The following is an 18,916-nucleotide window of genomic DNA, read 5'->3' on the forward strand; positions in this document are numbered from 1 at the left end:
AAAAGCATGATTTAATAAAAAATTCAAAGCTTTAAAAGAATGCATCTATTGCCCGTAAAGTGGTCAAGAATTTAAATGTTGCATAAAAAATACAAATTAAATAAAGTAAATATGTGACATTTAAATTTCAAGATACTTGATAGGAGAGTGATAGGTGATACAAAACTTAGTGGGACAAGCAAGTTCTGAGCACGGAAGGTTGTTCCTCTTCTCCTACCATTTTATGGAAAAACCTCTAGATTAGACTGCAACATAGATGGTAAGATACTTATGAGGAAAAACTGATGCATCGGGTTGAAAGGTGTTGGGAATTACTCTTGTACTATCGTCCCTCACCCCGTTTTAGTGAAAGGTCTCGGGCAGGCTAAAGTCACTCCTGTATGTAAAACACTGCCCAAGACATGGTCCTAATCTGAGAGTCAAGCTTGTGTTATATCAATAGAGCTAAAAAGTGATAACTTAAATATGTATGTGCATTAGTTAGGCATTGCATGCATCATTTAAGAAAAAAAATATAATTTAAGATAAGAATTTACGCATGCATCAAGTTACTTTTGCATATAGTTAATCATGCATATTAATTGCTCATGCATTTTAATTTCTCTAAATGAATGAATAGATGCATAATTATTTAATTTAGTAAATTGAATATGCATGTCAATTGTGTAAGTTCATTTAATTTTAAATGTTAAATTATAAAAAGCCTAATGAAATTTTGTTTTATATTTTTTATTACAAGTTTAGTATATTTTACTCAACTGAGACATGTTGTGTCTGATCCTATATGGTTTAATATTTTCCAGGGGATGAGTAAATACTTACGTACGAAGATGGAAGGTTGCGACAGTGACCGAGCCTACCTTTCATTTGCCTTCACAAGAATTTTGAACTTTGATTTAATTTTAATTCAATTCAAGGACAAATATGATTAATTTTGGATATTGTGGAACTTTAATTTTATTTTTTGCAAGGTTAGTTAGTTGTTAAATTTCAAATTTCGCAATTGTATGTTTGCAAGTGTTTATGTAAAGTAGCACGCTAAATTTTAGGCCTGTTATATTTTTTCGTTATTATTTGTTAACATATTTAAAAGCATTTAAAAAAATATCACAATTTTTTTGGTTATAAAAACTGGGGTGTTACAGTGAGACCTCCATGATCCACAACCATTTCCTATTCCAATTTTCTAGAGAAAGAGATAGATGGGAGAGAAGGGGACGCGGGGATCTCTTGAGAGAGATGGGAGAGAAGGGGTAGCGAGGTCGAGAAGAACGGTGGGCTCAAGACATAGAGATGGGAGAGAAGGAACGGGAAGGTCGAGAAGGGAGGGCTCAAGGCAATTGTGTGGGAGGAGGATGATATTTAATATATATTATATAATTAATATATATATATATATTATAAAATTTAAATACGAGCCAAGCCTTATTGAGCCTACTTGGCTTTATCTCAGTCTAACCTCAACTTAGTTCAAGCTCCGCTTACAGTTCAGAGACTCGACCATCCTATAATCTACCGGATCGTACGTTCAAGTTGGTGTGCTTGACCCACAATCGTTTATTAATAGTGATCACATCATAGACCGCTCCGGTGAAACCTCCATGAGAGGTCGCAAATTCTTCAATTAAATGAGGTTAATAAAATACATAGTATAATAAACCCTCATTGGATTAGTTGAATCCTAGTTATGAACCCGAGAGTATACCCTCAGAAGGAAGAAAAAGAAGAATAAAAGAATTTATTAAGTCATGTAAACTATGATAATTCATGAGACTAGTATTTAATTTGTTCAATAATATGATAATGTGCCCCTTAAGGCTTGAATTGTATTTAAAAAGTGTTTTCGATTTCAAAAATTGAAGCGTTACAAAGAGTAAGTAAGTCCTCCATGATCCATGGCCATTTCTTCCTCCCATTTTTCAGATTGAGATGGGAGAGAAGGGGACACGGGTATCTCTTGAGAGAGATGGGAGAAAAGGGGTGGGGAGGTCAAGAACGGTGGGCGCAAGACATAGAGACGGGAGAGGTGCGGGGAGGTCGAGAAGGGAGGGTTCAAGGCAGTTGTGTGGGAAGGAGCATGATATTTAATATATATTGTATAATTAATATATTTTTATATATTTTAGATTATATAAAATTTAAATACGAGCCGAGCCTTATTGAGCCTACCTAGCTTTATCTCAGTCTAACCTCAGCTTAGTTGAAGCTCCGCCTAGAGTTTGGAAACTCGACCATCGTATGATCTACCGGGTCGTACGTTCAAGTCGACGTGCTCGACCCGCAATCTCGTTTAGTAATAGTGATCGCGCCCTTCTGTGACGGTGTGAACGTCGAGCTCGGCTTCTTCCTTGTTGCTGCCGCGTGAAACCCCGTGGGGGCTGGGGTTTATTGTGAGAGGGACGACGCCGACCGCAGGTACAAGCTGAAGACCACCTCCACCACCACCAATGTTTTCTAGGATTCGGTTTGTCGCAACCAACTCCATCAGAAACAGAATCCTCTGCTCTTCAAGTTTCACCAGCCAGGGGCTGCCTTTCTCTTCCTCTCAACCGGTGAGTTACTGAGCGAGTGAGCGAGGTGTGGTTCCATATTCTCTTGCACAACCCACCTTCTTCTTCTTGTGACTGGTGCTGACTCCTCCTATCGTAATAAAACTGTTGAACAACTCGTTTTCCGAATTTGGATTTCCCACACTTCTTTTCCGTTGTTTCCCCGCGTGTAATTGATGGGTCACTGTTCGTTTTGCTTCCAGTGTTTTTCCCACGTCGATATGATTGTCTTCACACGCCGTTGTCCGTTTCTATTCGGGCTTATTTTTTTGGCTCCTAAATTAACACAAAGTCTTCATTCTTTTTCCGAGAAGGAATGTATCTTTTGCTTTTAGACCATTTTAGTCTTCGTCTTCTTCTTGTGCCAGAGCGTGCTCTTGAGCAGGTTCTACAATCCGGGGCGTGCTTGGTCCAGGAAGGACGATGGTGGGAACGGTGCATTCAGATCGTTGGCTGTCGTGGCGGCTGTTGGTGGTGGCGCTGTTTTTCTCGATCGCAAAAATGATACAAGTAAGCTATCTGCTTTAACTCTGTTTTTTCCGATCTTGGACAAAACCGGCAATGCTTCTCAACCTTTTCTGGGAGTTTTTTTTATGCGTTTCTTCTTCACGCTGCTAGAATTGGCAAAACTAAAACATGGGTGGTACCTCCCTGTTTACTGAGATATGGGTGCTCTTTTTTGGCCTCAATAACATGTCAGAGACGATCGTTGGGTTGTCACCACAATTGTCCAAGTTGTTACTGCCGCTATCTGAACCGTTTCATGCAGAAGAAATCCGAATATCCCCATGGTCTCGCATCATGGGTTCAGGTATGGTACACATTCCCCTGCTTGGATGATCTCCCTGTTTCTGCTTCCTTGGAAGTTTTTCCTTGCTTCCATTTGATTTCTCAAACGCTTTGCGTTCTTCTTAATGATTGATGGCATTATCTTACTTTTCTTCCATGTTCAGTTTATCTTCCTTTATTTTCTTTGAGAACCTCTGCTTCTGAGCCCATCAACTTGTCAAAGGACGCGGAGGGTGATACTAGGGATAGTGGCTGCAAATGTGGTTCCAGATGTTTAGGTAGAAATTCCATCGCTACAGCTGCCGCTGCAGTCAGCCCTTCTGTTGTCAATATATCAGTTACCCAAGGTGAGCTGGGATGCATTACTGAAATTTAAGATGACAAAATATTTTTCTCTTGCTTTTTCCTTTTTAATGATAAATGTACATATATCTCTTTTCCCTCTTTCTTTTCCTTATAATTAGGTAGGTTAGCATGAGCCACTTCATGAAACTCCTGAAGCAGGCTTCTAACTATCTATAACTTTATCAGTTGTTCTTCTCTGTACAATTGAGTTAATCGGAAAGAATAAGGAGGTTTTTGTCTGTATACAATGTTCATCTGGTCGATTGTTATCATTCTGAACTACTTAAAAAATGAAAAAAAAACTACCATGCTTGGAAACTTGAACAACTCGTGCTAGAGTGTCTCATGCGTGCCCCTTCTTTTGCTTAACATAAACTGAAGCTACATGTCCCTAGTGCCTGGGAACCTTTGGTTAGTTCACTTCAAATTCATCCATCACCTTAATTAAATAATTGCAGGTTTCCATGGCATGCTTCTTGGAAAAAGCATCGGTTCTGGAACTATCATAGATTCAGATGGTATGATCTTAACATGTGCCCATGTTGTGGCGGACTTCCAAAGTACGAGAACAGTTCCCAGAGGAAAGGTTTTGCTCCCTTTTGGATATCGTTTTGCATTTAATGTGGATGTACCTTGATTTGATGAGTTCATTTCAGATCCTACTTCTATTGTTATTCAGCTCTCATTCTCTCTCTCTCTCTCTATATATATATATATTGATGGATAAGGAATTTAAGTCACATTGTCCAATATATTAAAACAGTGTGTTTCTAAAGTTACTTTGAAAGCATATCCAGTTTTCTTCACAGTTCAAGAGACAGAATTTGTAAATGGCATGACAATGCAGCCTTCACAGGAGGCATTTTCTATTCGATGTTGTGAAATGGTTTCTTTTTGGCTGGTATTTTGCATGTCTTTAAAGGGTGATAATATTTAAAGCTTAACACAATTTTTTGAAGTAAATTCAGTGGGAAAAGCTTTTAATTGTTTTTGCTTAGGTAACAATTGATGGACTTGCATTTCTTTCTGCTGGATGGCAAGTGCATGCAACAAATGGTGGATTGTCCTTTGGGAATTTTCATTTGGTTGAGTGGTGTTTCCTTTGCCAATACTTTAATTCTCAGTTTTTGTCCCTATTTTGCTCATACAGAGTGGAGTGCATTGACATGTGCCATGCTTTATAAAAGGAGCTGCAGAATAATCTGTCTTGTTACTTATCTTTTTTCTTTTCTTTTTTTGTGTGTGTTGGGATTTGCAGAAGGATCCTATATCTTATTGTCATTTTTGGATATACCTAGTTAAATATATAAGCCTTACTCCCATAAAAGCCGTACTTTATGGTGTCATCTGTTTATGAGAAAACATAGTGACAGTTGGTGGTGCTATATATAAATGTTTTGCACATTGCATATTTCTATGCCTCTCATTTGTTCTTGAATTGAAAATGGCAGGTTGATGTCACATTGCAAGATGGTCGAACATTTGAAGGTCATGTGGTTAATGCGGACTTCCACTCTGATATTGCCATTGTTAAAATAAAATCTAAAACTCCCCTTCCAGCTGCAAAACTTGGCTCATCTCTCAAGCTTCATCCTGGGGACTGGGTTATAGCTTTGGGATGCCCTCTTTCCTTACAGAATACAATAACTGCTGGTATTGTCAGGTAAAATTGCTGCAAAATGGATTCTAAGAAAGCTGCTTTTATTTTTTATTTTTAAAATTTTATTTTAGACTCAGAAGTTCATGTCATGTATGAAGCTACCAAACTGTCTTTTCCCTTCTGTAAATACAACATGCTATATCAAATCAATCAGTTTAAGCTGAGACTGGGAGTAGAATTTACAGGGAATATACTTGAAGCCAGTTTTGTTGCTTATCTTCTATGTCATGGTGTTGCTTGTGCATCGAAGCAATTTATGCATGAAAAAGAAAATATTTTCTTTCTTGTTATATTCCGCAAAAGCACTTAGCTGTTACTGAGCTGACAGTTTTTTATACTTTGTCTTAGTGACAGTTTCTGCCTTTTTTGTATGTGTTGAAAACTGGTTCTGGAAAGCATGATGAAACTTGCAATCAACTAGTGATGTTTTCTAGCTGTTCATTGTTCAAAGTTTCAAACTCAGTCTTATGATTGTAGTTCAGCTTCACTGATTTGACGGATAAAATGTATGAACTGGTGATCATTAACTACCTATATTGACCTGGTCTAAAAGATAGCATATTCACGATCTTTTACAATCACCTGAAGAGGAATTTTTCACATTTCAGTGAGTGCATTATCTGTGAAATGATGATCGGTTAGAAATTGGGAACTAGCATTCATTTACTGAAAAGCATGTCTAACCGCAATGAAATCTTATAAGGTCACTTCAACATCTACAACCATTAGTTTTTATGCTTGATTTCAATGACATGGTCAATGGAATGCCCGTGAGAGAACTCTAACCACTAGAACAAGGAAAGTTTTCATGTTTCAAGCACTAAAATTTATTGTTTACATATAATTGCCATGATTTGGTTAATTGAATGCTTGTAGAAACAAGAAAATTTACACTTCTTTTTTCATGCTCTGGTTCTTTAAAATTCAATTTGAGCATTTTTGGGTCTGTCTACCTATGTCAACTTCTATATGTTTGAAAAATCCATTCCCTACAATGCTGTTATTCACCATCAACACTATTAACATTTCAACATAGAGGTTCTTAACATTCATAATCTTGAAACAACACTCTTGGGATTAATTGATGAGATTTTTGAAGTAAATACTTAATTAAACATGGGCAAACCATGCTTTTGGATTAATTACTTGGTCAAATGACTTGTACAAATGTACCTCTTTTCTCAAGACAGTAAGAAGGCCAAGGCTTCTTACAGAAGTGATGTGAGTTGTAGGAGATTGGAGTGCCTGATAGAGAAAGCCGATAGTGATAAGATGCTTGTGCATCTTGAGGTGTGTCATAGAGCCCCATTTATGTTCCAGATGTTGAACTTTGAGTGATGTGTTTTCTCGAGGCATGAATATGGAGGAGATGGATGCTCCTTTCAAAATCTACATATAACCAGATCATTTTTGAAAAAATGCTCCCATAATGCTACCATTTGTTAACATGGGTGCATGTGCATAGTTAATATGATAAGGGATGTCATATATAGGTGCCTAGATGGATATCTTTAGGAATATGCGCCTTTCTTGAAACCATAAATTGGAGACCCTAGTGGAGAAGTGAAACAAGCTAAATGATGCAATAAATCAATTTAAGTTAAATTTTTTCACAATGACACTAGGAATGTGAAAAATAGCATGTGTAACCACATACTATCAAGTGAGAATAAGATAGGAGCTTGCTTGTCAAGATTTCTAGAGGAGTTTTTTTTAATTTAACTGGGACTATTGCTTCTTCACCATGTCTGGTCTCCTTGTAAATAAAACAAAGGAGTGAATCAATCATGTTCAATACACTAGATGACCTAAAATTCAAAACCGCAGCTGTTTTTGGACGTAGATCAGCCAATACTGTCTCAATTCATCCTATTTCCTCAGATCTGGGATGTGATTGTTAAATTATGTAATTAGTCATGTAATGTAATATATATATTTTATATATATAAGGTAATACATATACATATATTAATATATATGTATATGTATCTACTTATTATATATATATAAAATATATATTTCTATTTGTTTAGCTGTAGGGGTAGTTTAGTCTTTCCACTGTTTTACGCACATTCACTTTTATGAATGTGATTGTAAATTAATTTTATTTTTTTCTTTCTTTTTTTTATGTACCAAAAGGTACCTTGGGGGCCCCACTCAAATAGACGTTGGGCCCCTCCAATGGTCACATTTGTGACCGTTGGAGGGGCTCCAACGTTTATGAGTGGAGCCCCTCCAAGGCCCCTTTTGGTTGTTATAAATAGGGGCTCTCCCCTTTGTATTTTCTCATGGCTTTGAGTCAAAGCCCAAGTGCTCAATAAAGTGATTCCAATATTTTTTATGCCTTTGTGCATTTGTGAGTTTTTGTGAGTTGTGCTTTTGTCCACAAGTGTTCTTATTGTGCATGTGTGTCGGGTTTATTATCAAGAATATTAAGGTCTTGATCTTAGTATCTTGTTTGGAGATACTTTTACATGGTATCAGAGCCTCGTTGAAGAAGGAGGATCATGCATCTCTTCACTTGTGAAGTGCCTCGAAAAACATGCCTCAAGTTATTGAAGTTTTGAAGTGAATCATCTTCTTCGGGCAATATTTTAGAAGCATCTTTTATCAAGAAATGTTTGAAAATCATTTGAGGTACACATTATTTTCTATCCTATTCCCTCTCTAATGGGTGAAAAAGACTCCCACTTCTCCCTTGGTTTTAAACTTAGTGGTTCGAACTACCATGTTTGGGTCGGCAATATGGAAGCCCATATCAAAGAGAAAGGTCTTTGGGGGTACGTTCAAGGTTCAATATCGGAACCCGAACCCAAACTTACAATCATAGAAAAGGGGATATTAAGATTCTTGAAGGTGAAGATAGACAAAAGGCCCTAGAAGATTATTCCAAAAGGCATGATGAGTGGGAGATGAAGAACTTCAAAATCTTGTCTTGGATTTTTTCATCCGTAGAAACCAAGATCAACGCCAACATCATTAAGTTTAAAAAGGCTTCTGAAGCTTGGTTGTACCTTGAAAAAATGTATACTTCAAGGGACTTATCTCATAAATATTACCTCCAAAAGAAGGCTTTGACCCTTTAACAAAACGATTTGTCTATTCAGGAATATTTTGCCGAACTATCATCTATTTGGGACGAGCTTGCTATGCTCGAACCAAAATGGAGCGGAGAAGCAATCGAGTTAAGACACAAGCAACTAGAGGAAGATCGATTCTTCAATTTTCTAAATGGTCTTAGACCCGAATTTGAGCAAATTCGGTCCTCTCTTCTATCCGCCTTCACATCCCCCTCTATTGAAGATGTTATCACTAAGCTAAGTGGTGAGGAAACCCGTATGGGGATTAGTAAAAATAATCCTAGCATCCTTGTTGCACCTTCTCAAAATGATTATGAAGCGGTTAATGCTCTGTCAAGACCCGGGAATAATATGAAGGCCTACAAACCTCCTCATTTCAAAAATCAAGGACAAGGAAGAAATGATCAATATGGCAAAAGAGACTATAACAAATTAACTTGCCATTTTTGTAAAGAACCTGGGCATATCAAACCCATTTGCCCCAAATGGAAGAAAATTCTTGCCGCGGCTATGGCATCCCAACCAGAGGAACGACCTTCTTCATCAAATGAGCCTCTTTCCCTTCAACAAATTGTGGATGCTCTTCAACCTCTTCTCAAATGAGGCATTTCCGGAGCCGCTATGTCATCCTCCTCTTCTCTCGTTAAGACATCTTGGCTCCTAGATTCCGGTGCTTCATTTCACATGACTCCAAGTACTTGTTTTCTTTCTGATTTTTCTAAAAATTCTCTTCCATCTTTTGTCTCAACGGCGGATGAAACACCTCTTGAAATTAAAGGAATGAGCAATTTTGAAAAACAAGTCTTCTTTATTCCAAAAATTCGTCTTATACCAAAACTAAACTTAAATTTACTCTCCGTTTCTCAACTCTCGGACTATGGTTGCGATATAAAATTCTCTTCTGATAAATGTTGGATACAGGATCGCCAGTCCGGGAAGTTGATTGGGGAAGGCTCTAGGAGAGGAGACCTCTACTATGTTGATTTTCTCAAAATTCCCAAGAATCAATTTTGTAATGTTGCTCAAAACAAAGATATTCATGTATGGCATAAGAGATTGGGTCATCTCAACATTGTTAAAATCTCTTATTTGCCTTTTATTAAGCATCTTTGTAATGAAAATTTTGTATGTAATGAATGTATTCTTGGGAAAATGAAAAGTCTTCCTTTTTCTCAAAGATCCATGTTTACAACAAAATCTTTTGAAATCGTTCACTCCGATGTATGGGGTCCGGCTTCGGTGATATCTAAAGGAGGTTTCTCTTAGTATGTTATCTTTGTGGACGATTACACTAGATTTAGTTGGATATATTTTCTTAAACATAAACATGAAGTTTTTTCGATTTTTAGGACATTTCATATGATGATTTTAAATTAATTCAATGGAAGTTTAAAAATTCTTAGAACCGATTCGGGTGGCGAATATCTTTTCAATGAATTCAAAAGTTATCTTGAAAATCATGGTATTCTCTATCAAAGGTCTTGTCCTAAAACCCCACAAAAAAATGGGTTGGCTGAACGAAAACATAGGCATATTATTGAAACAACACAAACTTTGCTCATTTCACAAAATATTCCGCAAAGACTCTAGGCTAAGGCAACCCTTACATCAGTCTATCTCATAAATAGACTCCCATCAAAAAACTTGAACAAGGTTTCCCCATTTGAAAAATTATACGAAAAAGAACCTGATTATAGCAGGTTAAGGGTTTTTGGTTGTAAATGTTTTGTCCTTACTGATAAAAATGACAAACTCTCCCCCAAGGCCATTCCTTGTGCCTTTCTTGGTTATTCCGAAACTCAAAAAGGTTTTCGTTGTTATGATATTAAAAATGATAAACTATATGTTTCCAGAAATGTAAGCTTCTTGGAAAATATCAGTGGTTTCGAAAAATTTGAATCTAATGACGAGAATATAGACTATTCTTTTCTGTTTGATCTGTTGACTGAAGATGATGATACTAGTGATGATGAGTCAAATCAAAATGACTCAAGTAATAATGAAACCAATTCTGTGCCCCCAACGCTTCATCAACATGTCAATGAAGAACCACATAGATATCCCATAACCTACACTCATAGAGATAGGAATACTTTCAGAAGTGCCTTCGAAAGATATGATGATGCTAGTGGGACTACTCCTCAAAGTGAGGAAAACCTTCGTAGGACCGAAAGACAGAGAAAACCCCCCTCTAGGTTCATCTCATATGAGTCTTTTTCACCTAAATATAGAGCCTTTCTAAGCGCCATTCACTCTTACATAGAACTTAGAAACTTCGAGGAAACACGAAAATGTCCAGAATGGATAGTCGCTATGGATAATGAACTTGAAGCTCTAAGGAGAGCAAAGACATGGGAATTTCAAGACCTCCCTAAAGATAATAAAGCAATAGGGTGTAGATGGGTGTTTAAGGTTAAGACTAAGAGTGATGGGTCCCGAGAGATATAAGGCCCGTTTAGTTGCAAAAGGATATAGTCAAGAATATGTGATTGATTATAAAGAGACCTTTGCCCCAGTAGCTCGAATGGTCATCGTTCGATGTCTTATAACCGTTGCCTCAATCAACAAATGGAACATCTATCAAATGGATGTTAAGAATGCCTTTTTAAACGGAGATCTAAACGAAGAAGTGTATATGGATGCTCCTCCTGGAACGGAGTCTTCTAAAGGAAAAGTGCTTCGCCTTCGAAAGGCAATTTATGGTTTGAAACAAGCCCCCAATGCTTGGTATGATAGGTTTAACTCCGTAATGTTAGAAAATGATTTTTTATCCTGTTTTACTGATACTGCTTTGTTTGTTAGAAAATCTAATACAGGGATTGTTATTCTACTTCTATATGTGGATGACATGCTTATAACCGGAAGCGACTCTAAAGGGATTAAAAGCATAAAATCGATTTTAAAGGATAAGTTTGAAATGTCTGACTTGGGTTTTTTAACTTATTTCTTGGGTATTGAGGTAATATACTCTCATAGAGGGAATTTTTTGTCCCAAACTAAGCTTGCATCTGAGATTATTGACAAGTCAGGTATTACATATGATAAAGTTTGTAAAACTCCTGCTATAGTAGGAGCTAAAATGAAGATTGATGATGGTGTTCTTCTCTCCGATCCTACTGCTTACAGACAACTTGTAGGATCGTTGATGTACTTGAGTATTACCAGACCAGATATCTCACATGCAGTGCATACGGCAAGTCAGTTTCAGCTTGCACCAACCTCTATTCACATGAGTGCCGTCTTACGTGTCATAAGATACCTAAAGCGTACTCTTAATAAGGGAGTTTATCTGTCATCCTTTTCTGAGTTAAAATTAATTGCTTATACTGACTCTGATTGGGGAGGTGACCCAAATAACCGTCACTCCACCACTGCTTTTTGTGTATTCTTAGGAGACTCATTAATCTCATGGAGATGCAAGAAACAACAAAATGTGTCCCTATCATCAACTGAAGCCGAATATCGTGCCATGAACACTACTACAATGGAAATTGTATGGATTCATCAGTTGCTGGAAGACATGGGGTTCACAATTGAAGGACCCACTAAGCTATGCTGTGACAACAAAAATGCGATTTATATTGCTAAGAATCACACTTTTCATGAGCGGACCAAATACATAGAGATGGATTGTCACTATGTTCGGGAGACGTACCTCAAAGGAGTCATTGACCTTCCATATGTCACGTCAGAATATCAGTTGGCGGATTTTTTCACTAAAGCCTTGTGTGCTCCGCGCTTCAACTTCCTTCTTAGCAAACTCTCGGTCATCCTGCCCTAAGTTTGAGGGGGGGTGTTAAATTATGTAATTAGCCATGTAATGTAATATATATATTTTATATATATAAGGTAATACATATACATATATTAATATATATCTATCTACTTATTATATATATAAAATATATATTTCTATTTGTTTAGCCGTAGGAGTAGTTTAGTCTTTTCCACTGTTTTACGCATATTCACTTTTATGAATGTGATTGTAAATTAATTTTTTTATGTACCAAAAGGTACCTTGGGGGGCCCACTCAAATAGACGTTGGGCCCCTCCAATGTGACCGTTGGAGGGGCCCAACGTCTATTTGAGTGGGCCCCCAAGGTACCTTTTGGTTGTTATAAATAGGGGCTCTCCCCTTTGTATTTTCTCATGGCTTTGAGTCAAAGCCCAAGTGCTCAATAAAGTGATTCCAATATTTTTTATGCCTTTGTGCATTTGTGAGTTTTTGTGAGTTGTGCTTTTGTGCACAAGTGTTCTAAAGTGTTCTTATTGTGCATGTGTGCCGGGTTTATTATCAAGAATATTAAGGTCTTGATCTTAGTATCTTGTTTGGAGATACTTTTACAGTGATATGATTATGAAGGATGAACCAGATATGAACGGTTCGATTAAGATCTCATTCTTCAACAAAAAAAACATTTTGTGATTTATTCCATCTATTCCATGACCGGAACTGCCATGACTGCTTAGGGATGCACATGCTCGAGGATATATCCATACACAACCATTGAGAAGGAATCCTAGATAAGGTGAAGGGAAAATTACAATCATGGAAGGGTTGTTACTTAGCTTTTGTAGGAAGAATCACCATGGTCAAGCATGTCCAAAGCTGCATACCATCCTACCTTCTAACACTGTTGAACAACCTATAAAGACATTTTTTTTTTGAGGAAAAAAAGATAGAGAAGACTCATAAAATTGTATGCAGATTTTCTTTGTAGTGGGCTGGGAGAAGAGAAGTTTCATTTCAGAGTGTGTTATGAAGCCACCGGTGGGCCCGAGCCTGTTCTCGGGATCAAGTGCTAGCCATATTGGAGATCCAAAAGAACCGATTGAAGCTTAAAGATTAGTTATGTAGACTAGATCGAGATTATAGTCACAAAGATCACCAGCATTTTGAAAATATTGTGATATTATCGGTATTTGAAGGTCAACTGATATTTTCCTAAGATTTTCTGATATTTTTGAAATATCACCATAACATAAAAAATCCAGATATTATCGTGACATTTTTCTCGAGATATCCCGAGATTTAAAAAAAACATCTTTTTTTTCTATATCTTAAGTATCTTCTCTTGTTTCTTTTATATTTTAAAAACTTTTCTAATTGTTTATTTTATATTTTTGTAAGAAAAGTAGAATAAAACCTATTATTTTTTACCTTTTATGTTCTTTATACTTTTTCAAATTTTAAAACTTTCTATATTTTCTCGAGATTTTTCTGAGAACAAGTTTTTGAAAATATCTTCCAAGAAAAACCTTGTCGAGAACAATATTGGTGACTATGATTGAGATTTGGATCAAGGGGGTCCACTTTTGTAAGATGCATTTTGGGGAGAACAGATTTGGGATATGTACTTTTATAACTGGATGAATAACAAAAGTAGTGTAATTAGTTCAAAATTAAGGTAGTTAATATTAGTCGTAGTAGGACCCAGGTCGAGATTGAATTGCCTCCCATTTATAAGATGTGTGGATCATGTTCAGAATGTCACATGGATTTTTCAACTTGTCTTGTGTTGTATCTCTTTGTATAATATTTTTAATATAAAATTAGACAAAAATGGCTTGTCTCATGTCCTTTTACCCGTGTCCTTGTGACAGGTTCTGTGATATCGCATATTTTCCATGATTTTAAAACTCAAAAAATATAAAATTTAAATTATATATTTAATTAAATTGATAAAATTGTGGAAAAATATATTATTTTATAGGTAACGTCAGCTAGGTCTGGGCATGGCTTAGAGCCCACTAACAAGACCTAGTTGAGCTAATGATGATTTGAGAATTTTTTCGTTTTTAACCTTTAAATTCGAGTAAAAATCAAGCAAAATTCAGGTATGAAGTATGAACAATGTTAGATGCGCCTCGAAATACTGATCGCGTTGGCGACCTGTTTGTTCGAAATCGGATTACGGTTGGTTCGAAAATCTCATTTTTCAAAAAATGACCCGCCTCTATTTTTTATTTTTTTCTGGGTTGGATCAGACTGGATCTGCTTCGCTTGATCCAAGTTAATATGGATCTGAACTCAATCCAGGATCCATATTGACTAGGATTTGATCCAAGTAGGATCCATATAGATTTGGATCTTGAATCCAGATCTGGATTCGAAATCCATCTATGGCCAATTTAAAACTTTAAAATCAATTTGGATCAAGCAGAGTTCTACTTGGGGGCAAAACTCTATGCCATAGAGGTCTTTCAGAGGGGGGCGACACCCTCTGGAATATTCTCTAGAATATTGAATAAAATAAGTAAAAAGATAATTAAATAAAAATATTAATTAATTAAAAGGGATATTATCTAGAAGAGGTAGAGTTTTACATTAAGTAGAACTCTACTCTCTAAGATCACCTAGAGGGGACATCACCTCCTTTCTATATTAAATAAAAAAAGAGGATAAAATAAAATATTAGAAAAACATATATAAAGAGGGTTGGTCTCTCCCTCTCTCTAGAACTCGTGTTATAGAGTGAGATAGAGAAAAAATGGGAAAGCCAGAGAAAAGAGAAGGAAGAAAGAACAGAAGGAGAAGAAGAACCGTTTTTTTTTCATACATCCATCGATTTTTCGGTCTTTTTTTTGAACTTCAATTAAGGTATGGGTTTATCTCTAAGTTCTTACGGGAAGAAATATGTAAAAATATAATTTTGTATACATATTAGAGGAAAAAGGAAATCTGATTTTTATGTATATATATATATACATAAATACATAATGTCGAATATACATATATATGCAGATTTATTCTTTTACGAAGGACGATTTCCATTATGCATCAAAAAATCGAATTATACTTGTTGATTTCTTGAATTCATCATGTATTTGAACATGTATATACTATTTCTTGTTCAGATTTATGAATTTTCATCCAACAATAGGCATGTCTGATCATGCATAACATTCGCATTTTATTAATCATTATTTATGCATGATCTATGTTAAAATTGCTGTAAAAACCTATTTTTATCGTTAGTTTTGAGAAACCACATTGAATTAAATTTTATCAAAAAATTGGGTTTTTCAAAGCTTTCCCTGCATTTTTAGTGTTTTTATTAGATTTAGAATTTTTTAATTGTAGTTTAGTTAGCTTAGGTTTGTATTAGCTAATTCTTAATTAGTTTAGTAAGTTTCGATTTTTAGAAAAACATGTTTTCGTAAGAGACCTTGTTTTGGAAATTATCAAAAATATTCAGACTCTTTTGAAAACTTTGTTTTAACATAATTAGGTTTATAAATAGTAGTTTAGAGGGCTGGGAAAAACGTTTTTTCCAGCATCCCTCTTGCTTTCCTTTCTTCTTGCCTCCCTCTTCTCTCTCTTGCTTCTCCTCTCTCTTTTGCCGATTTCTTTCTCTCCTTGTTCTCCTCTTCTTCTTTTTCTTTAAGTTTCGAACTCTTTCGTCATCGACAACTTCTTCTTCTTCTTCGTCAGGGAGGCGTGTATGCAGCTGGGATCAACCACTTTCTCCTCTCAACCAGTCCGTTGGAGGTGATCCGCAATGGAAGCATTGGAACGTGCGGTAGAGGCCTTTTCGTGCCCTCAAAGTACCCTCTGAGGCTCCCTCAAGCCTCAGAAGTGCTCTCAAGGAGCCCTTTAGCAAACCATAGAAAAGTGTTCAACCTAAGTACCTAAAGGGTACAGAGAGGGAAGCAAATCAATCAAGAAGGGACAAGACTCGAAGCACTTAAGCCTTTTTTTTTTTTTTTTAGATGAGGATTTTATTTCTGTTATTTATTCAATTATTTGGGTTGTAATAGGGCCGTTAATTATTGTTTAAAGTCCTCCGCAGAGGGCTGTACTCTATTCCTTATTAACTCGATTAATTGAATATTTCTTTTTGGCAATAAAGAGTAGTTAGATTGTGTGTCGAATACAAAGTATTTCCCGTTCCTTGAGATCGACCTGGACTCCACCACTCGTGCGAGCCGGTTTTTATTTTTGATGTCTGGCTTTCACGTTGTTTTCAATTAAAAATCTTTTCAAAAATCGCTTTATAAAACTGACATCAATTTTTTGGTGCCGTTGTCGGGGAACGACAAAATACGAGTATTCACTTTATTGCCTTTTCTTTGTTCTCGTATTTTAGGTTGCTAGTTTACTTCGGTTAATTAATTAGGATTGTATAGTTTGTTTTTCTTACTTAGAATTAGAACCACGTGTTTGCACAACGTAGAAACTAGTTTACTTTCCTGCACAACCCACCTATTAGGATACCCTTAGAGGTGACTGCACACGATTGGTACCGTGTTCTTAGTTTGCTTTTCACAAATTTCCTACTAAGTGAAAGTGTGTGGTGCTTGTTTATTTCTCGCTTTCTAGTATTGTTTTCTATTTACTCGCTTTGTGGTTTGCGTGATTTGGTCGCTTAATGTAGTAGTTAGGTAGAAAACCAAAGTTTAGGACGACTGCCGCACCAGTGTACTCCTCGGTGCATACAAGGGCGACGATCGCTCAACCCCGAGCTTGTTGAGCCTATTGAGGACCTAGAGTCTCTCGTTAGGAGAGCCCCTCGTCCCATCACCATGGCCGACGATCAATCTTTGATTCGTCTTTTTAGGGAGTATTTCATGCCAAATCAGTACACTCCTGCCTTCTGCATCACGAGACCTGGTGTAGGAGCAAACCAGTTTGAGATAAAGGCCAACGTTGTTTAATTGTTACCATCGTTTTATAGCCTTAGCAACGAAGTCCCCTACCGTCATCTCGATGAGTTTATCGAGATCTGTTTCACAGTGCAGATCAATAATTTTGGAGGTGACGCGTTGAGGTTGACGTTGTTTTCGTCCTCCCTCGATGATAAAGCCAAGCACTGGCTAAAGGCTCTCGATACGGTTCAGATTATCACTTGGGAAGGAATGCAATGCGAGTTCCTCAAAAAGTACTTTCCGATTGGTAAGACGAGTCAGTTTCGTAAAGCCGTCACCAGTTTCTCTCAGATTGAGGGAGAACAATTTCACGAGACTTGGGAGAGGATGAAAGATCGTCTCCGCAAGTGCCCCTACCACCAGGTGCCCCGTTGACAATTGGTGCAGTATTTTTATGATGGCCTGACCGAGAAGGACAAGCAAATAGTTGATTCATTGTATGGAGACACATTTATGCCCAAGAGTGAGGACGAGACATGAACTTTATTTGAGACTTTGAGTGAAAATGTCATGTACCATGCCTTGTCTTCACGGCTCGATAGGACCACATCTGTGTTTAGTGGTCCTAGGAAAGTTGGGATTTTCGAAGTAGGGTCCGAGTGCGATTTGCATACCAAAGTTGACCAGTTGACTAGGAAGTTAGATCAATTTCTAGCTAATTCCTCTTCGAGAAGTCCAGTAGGAGAAGTGTGCGAGCTATGCGCTAGCCCTGCACACTTTGTTTTTGAGTGTCTGACAGCTCTGCTATATCCTGAATTCATTCAGGAGCAGGTGAAGGCTGCTCAAGGTTTCGCTAGACCCGTGCACGATCCGTTTGCACCCACATATAACCCGATATAGCGAAACCACCCCAATTTTCACCCACCCCGTCAGCCCTCCCAGCCACAGCACAGCCCCCCCCCCCCCCCCCCCCCCTTTTGCCCCTTTTTATAGATTTTCAAAAATGCTATTTTAGAAAGAAAAAAAGTTTCCTAATTGAGTTTGGATAAGCACATGGGGGGGAGGTGATTTTTTTTGCAAAATTATAACCTAAGTGGGACTCTATCTAACCCTAATTGACTTAATTAATAAAAAAAAATTCCAAATGTTGCGCCACCTAGGCGGGCCCACATTTGGTTTTTAAAAACTTGAATTTAAAAGCTTTAAAAACTATTAAAAAGCAAAGATGAAGTTTTAAATTCACTTTTGACTCTTCTAACCTAGCTAGGACATTGACTAATCCTTAACTAACCAAAACTTTCAAATGTGGCGCCACTCAGTGTGGGCCTCACTTGATTTTTCAGAAAACGATTTTGAAAATTTTGAAAATAAAGGGTTAAAATTATTTTTTTTTCCTTAGAAACTTCAAAAGAACATCTAAGCTAATTTAATTTTTTGGATTTTTGAGATATGAATGATATGAAATGATATGAGATTGAAAATTAGGATTTTGCATCCGTGTAGGGTGGGTCTCGCTTGAAGAAGGTTGAAAATTGATTTGGAAATCAGGTTTTTGAAATGAAGGATTTTAAAAAGGGAAGTTTTTGAAGGAAAGTTTGAAAATAAAATCGAGGTTCTAAACCAAATAGAATCCTAAATGGATTGGGGACTCTTCCAGAGGTGGCGCCATCTCTGTGGGTCCCACATCAGGGTTTTGAAAACAGTGGAAATAAAGACAGAAAGGAGTTTTGAAGCAGAGTTGATCACCATATGAGAATCAAAGGTTTTAAAATAGAGTCCTGACCCGATTAGAACTCTGGAACAGAGTCCTAAAAATTTGAAACTCTTTATTTTTGGGGGTTTTGAAAGAAAACAAAGAGGTTTTGAAAGATCTTTTCAGAAATTGGTGAAAATGAACAAAATA

The 18,916-nt window shown here is 36.9% G+C and overlaps 1 protein-coding gene across 1 annotated transcript in view; it reads left to right on the forward strand.

Annotated features, from left to right (window-relative positions):
* The first annotated feature begins 2,312 nt into the window (after positions 1 to 2,312).
* Positions 2,313 to 18,916, forward strand: part of DEG14 (Trypsin family protein with PDZ domain-containing protein) — a 76,557-nt gene continuing 59,953 nt past the window's right edge. Inside the window, exons 1-6 of the mRNA XM_089992836.1 lie at positions 2,313 to 2,552; positions 2,918 to 3,059; positions 3,250 to 3,360; positions 3,503 to 3,685; positions 4,142 to 4,269; positions 5,135 to 5,346. Of these exons, the coding sequence (XP_089848962.1) occupies positions 2,448 to 2,552; positions 2,918 to 3,059; positions 3,250 to 3,360; positions 3,503 to 3,685; positions 4,142 to 4,269; positions 5,135 to 5,346 (881 nt within the window). The 5' untranslated portion in view covers positions 2,313 to 2,447. The remainder of the gene's footprint in view (positions 2,553 to 2,917; positions 3,060 to 3,249; positions 3,361 to 3,502; positions 3,686 to 4,141; positions 4,270 to 5,134; positions 5,347 to 18,916) is intronic.

Source organism: Nuphar pumila, chromosome 17 (assembly GCF_984573655.1).
Source record: "Nuphar pumila chromosome 17, dmNupPumi1.hap1.1, whole genome shotgun sequence".
Taxonomy (NCBI): Eukaryota; Viridiplantae; Streptophyta; class Magnoliopsida; order Nymphaeales; family Nymphaeaceae; genus Nuphar; species Nuphar pumila.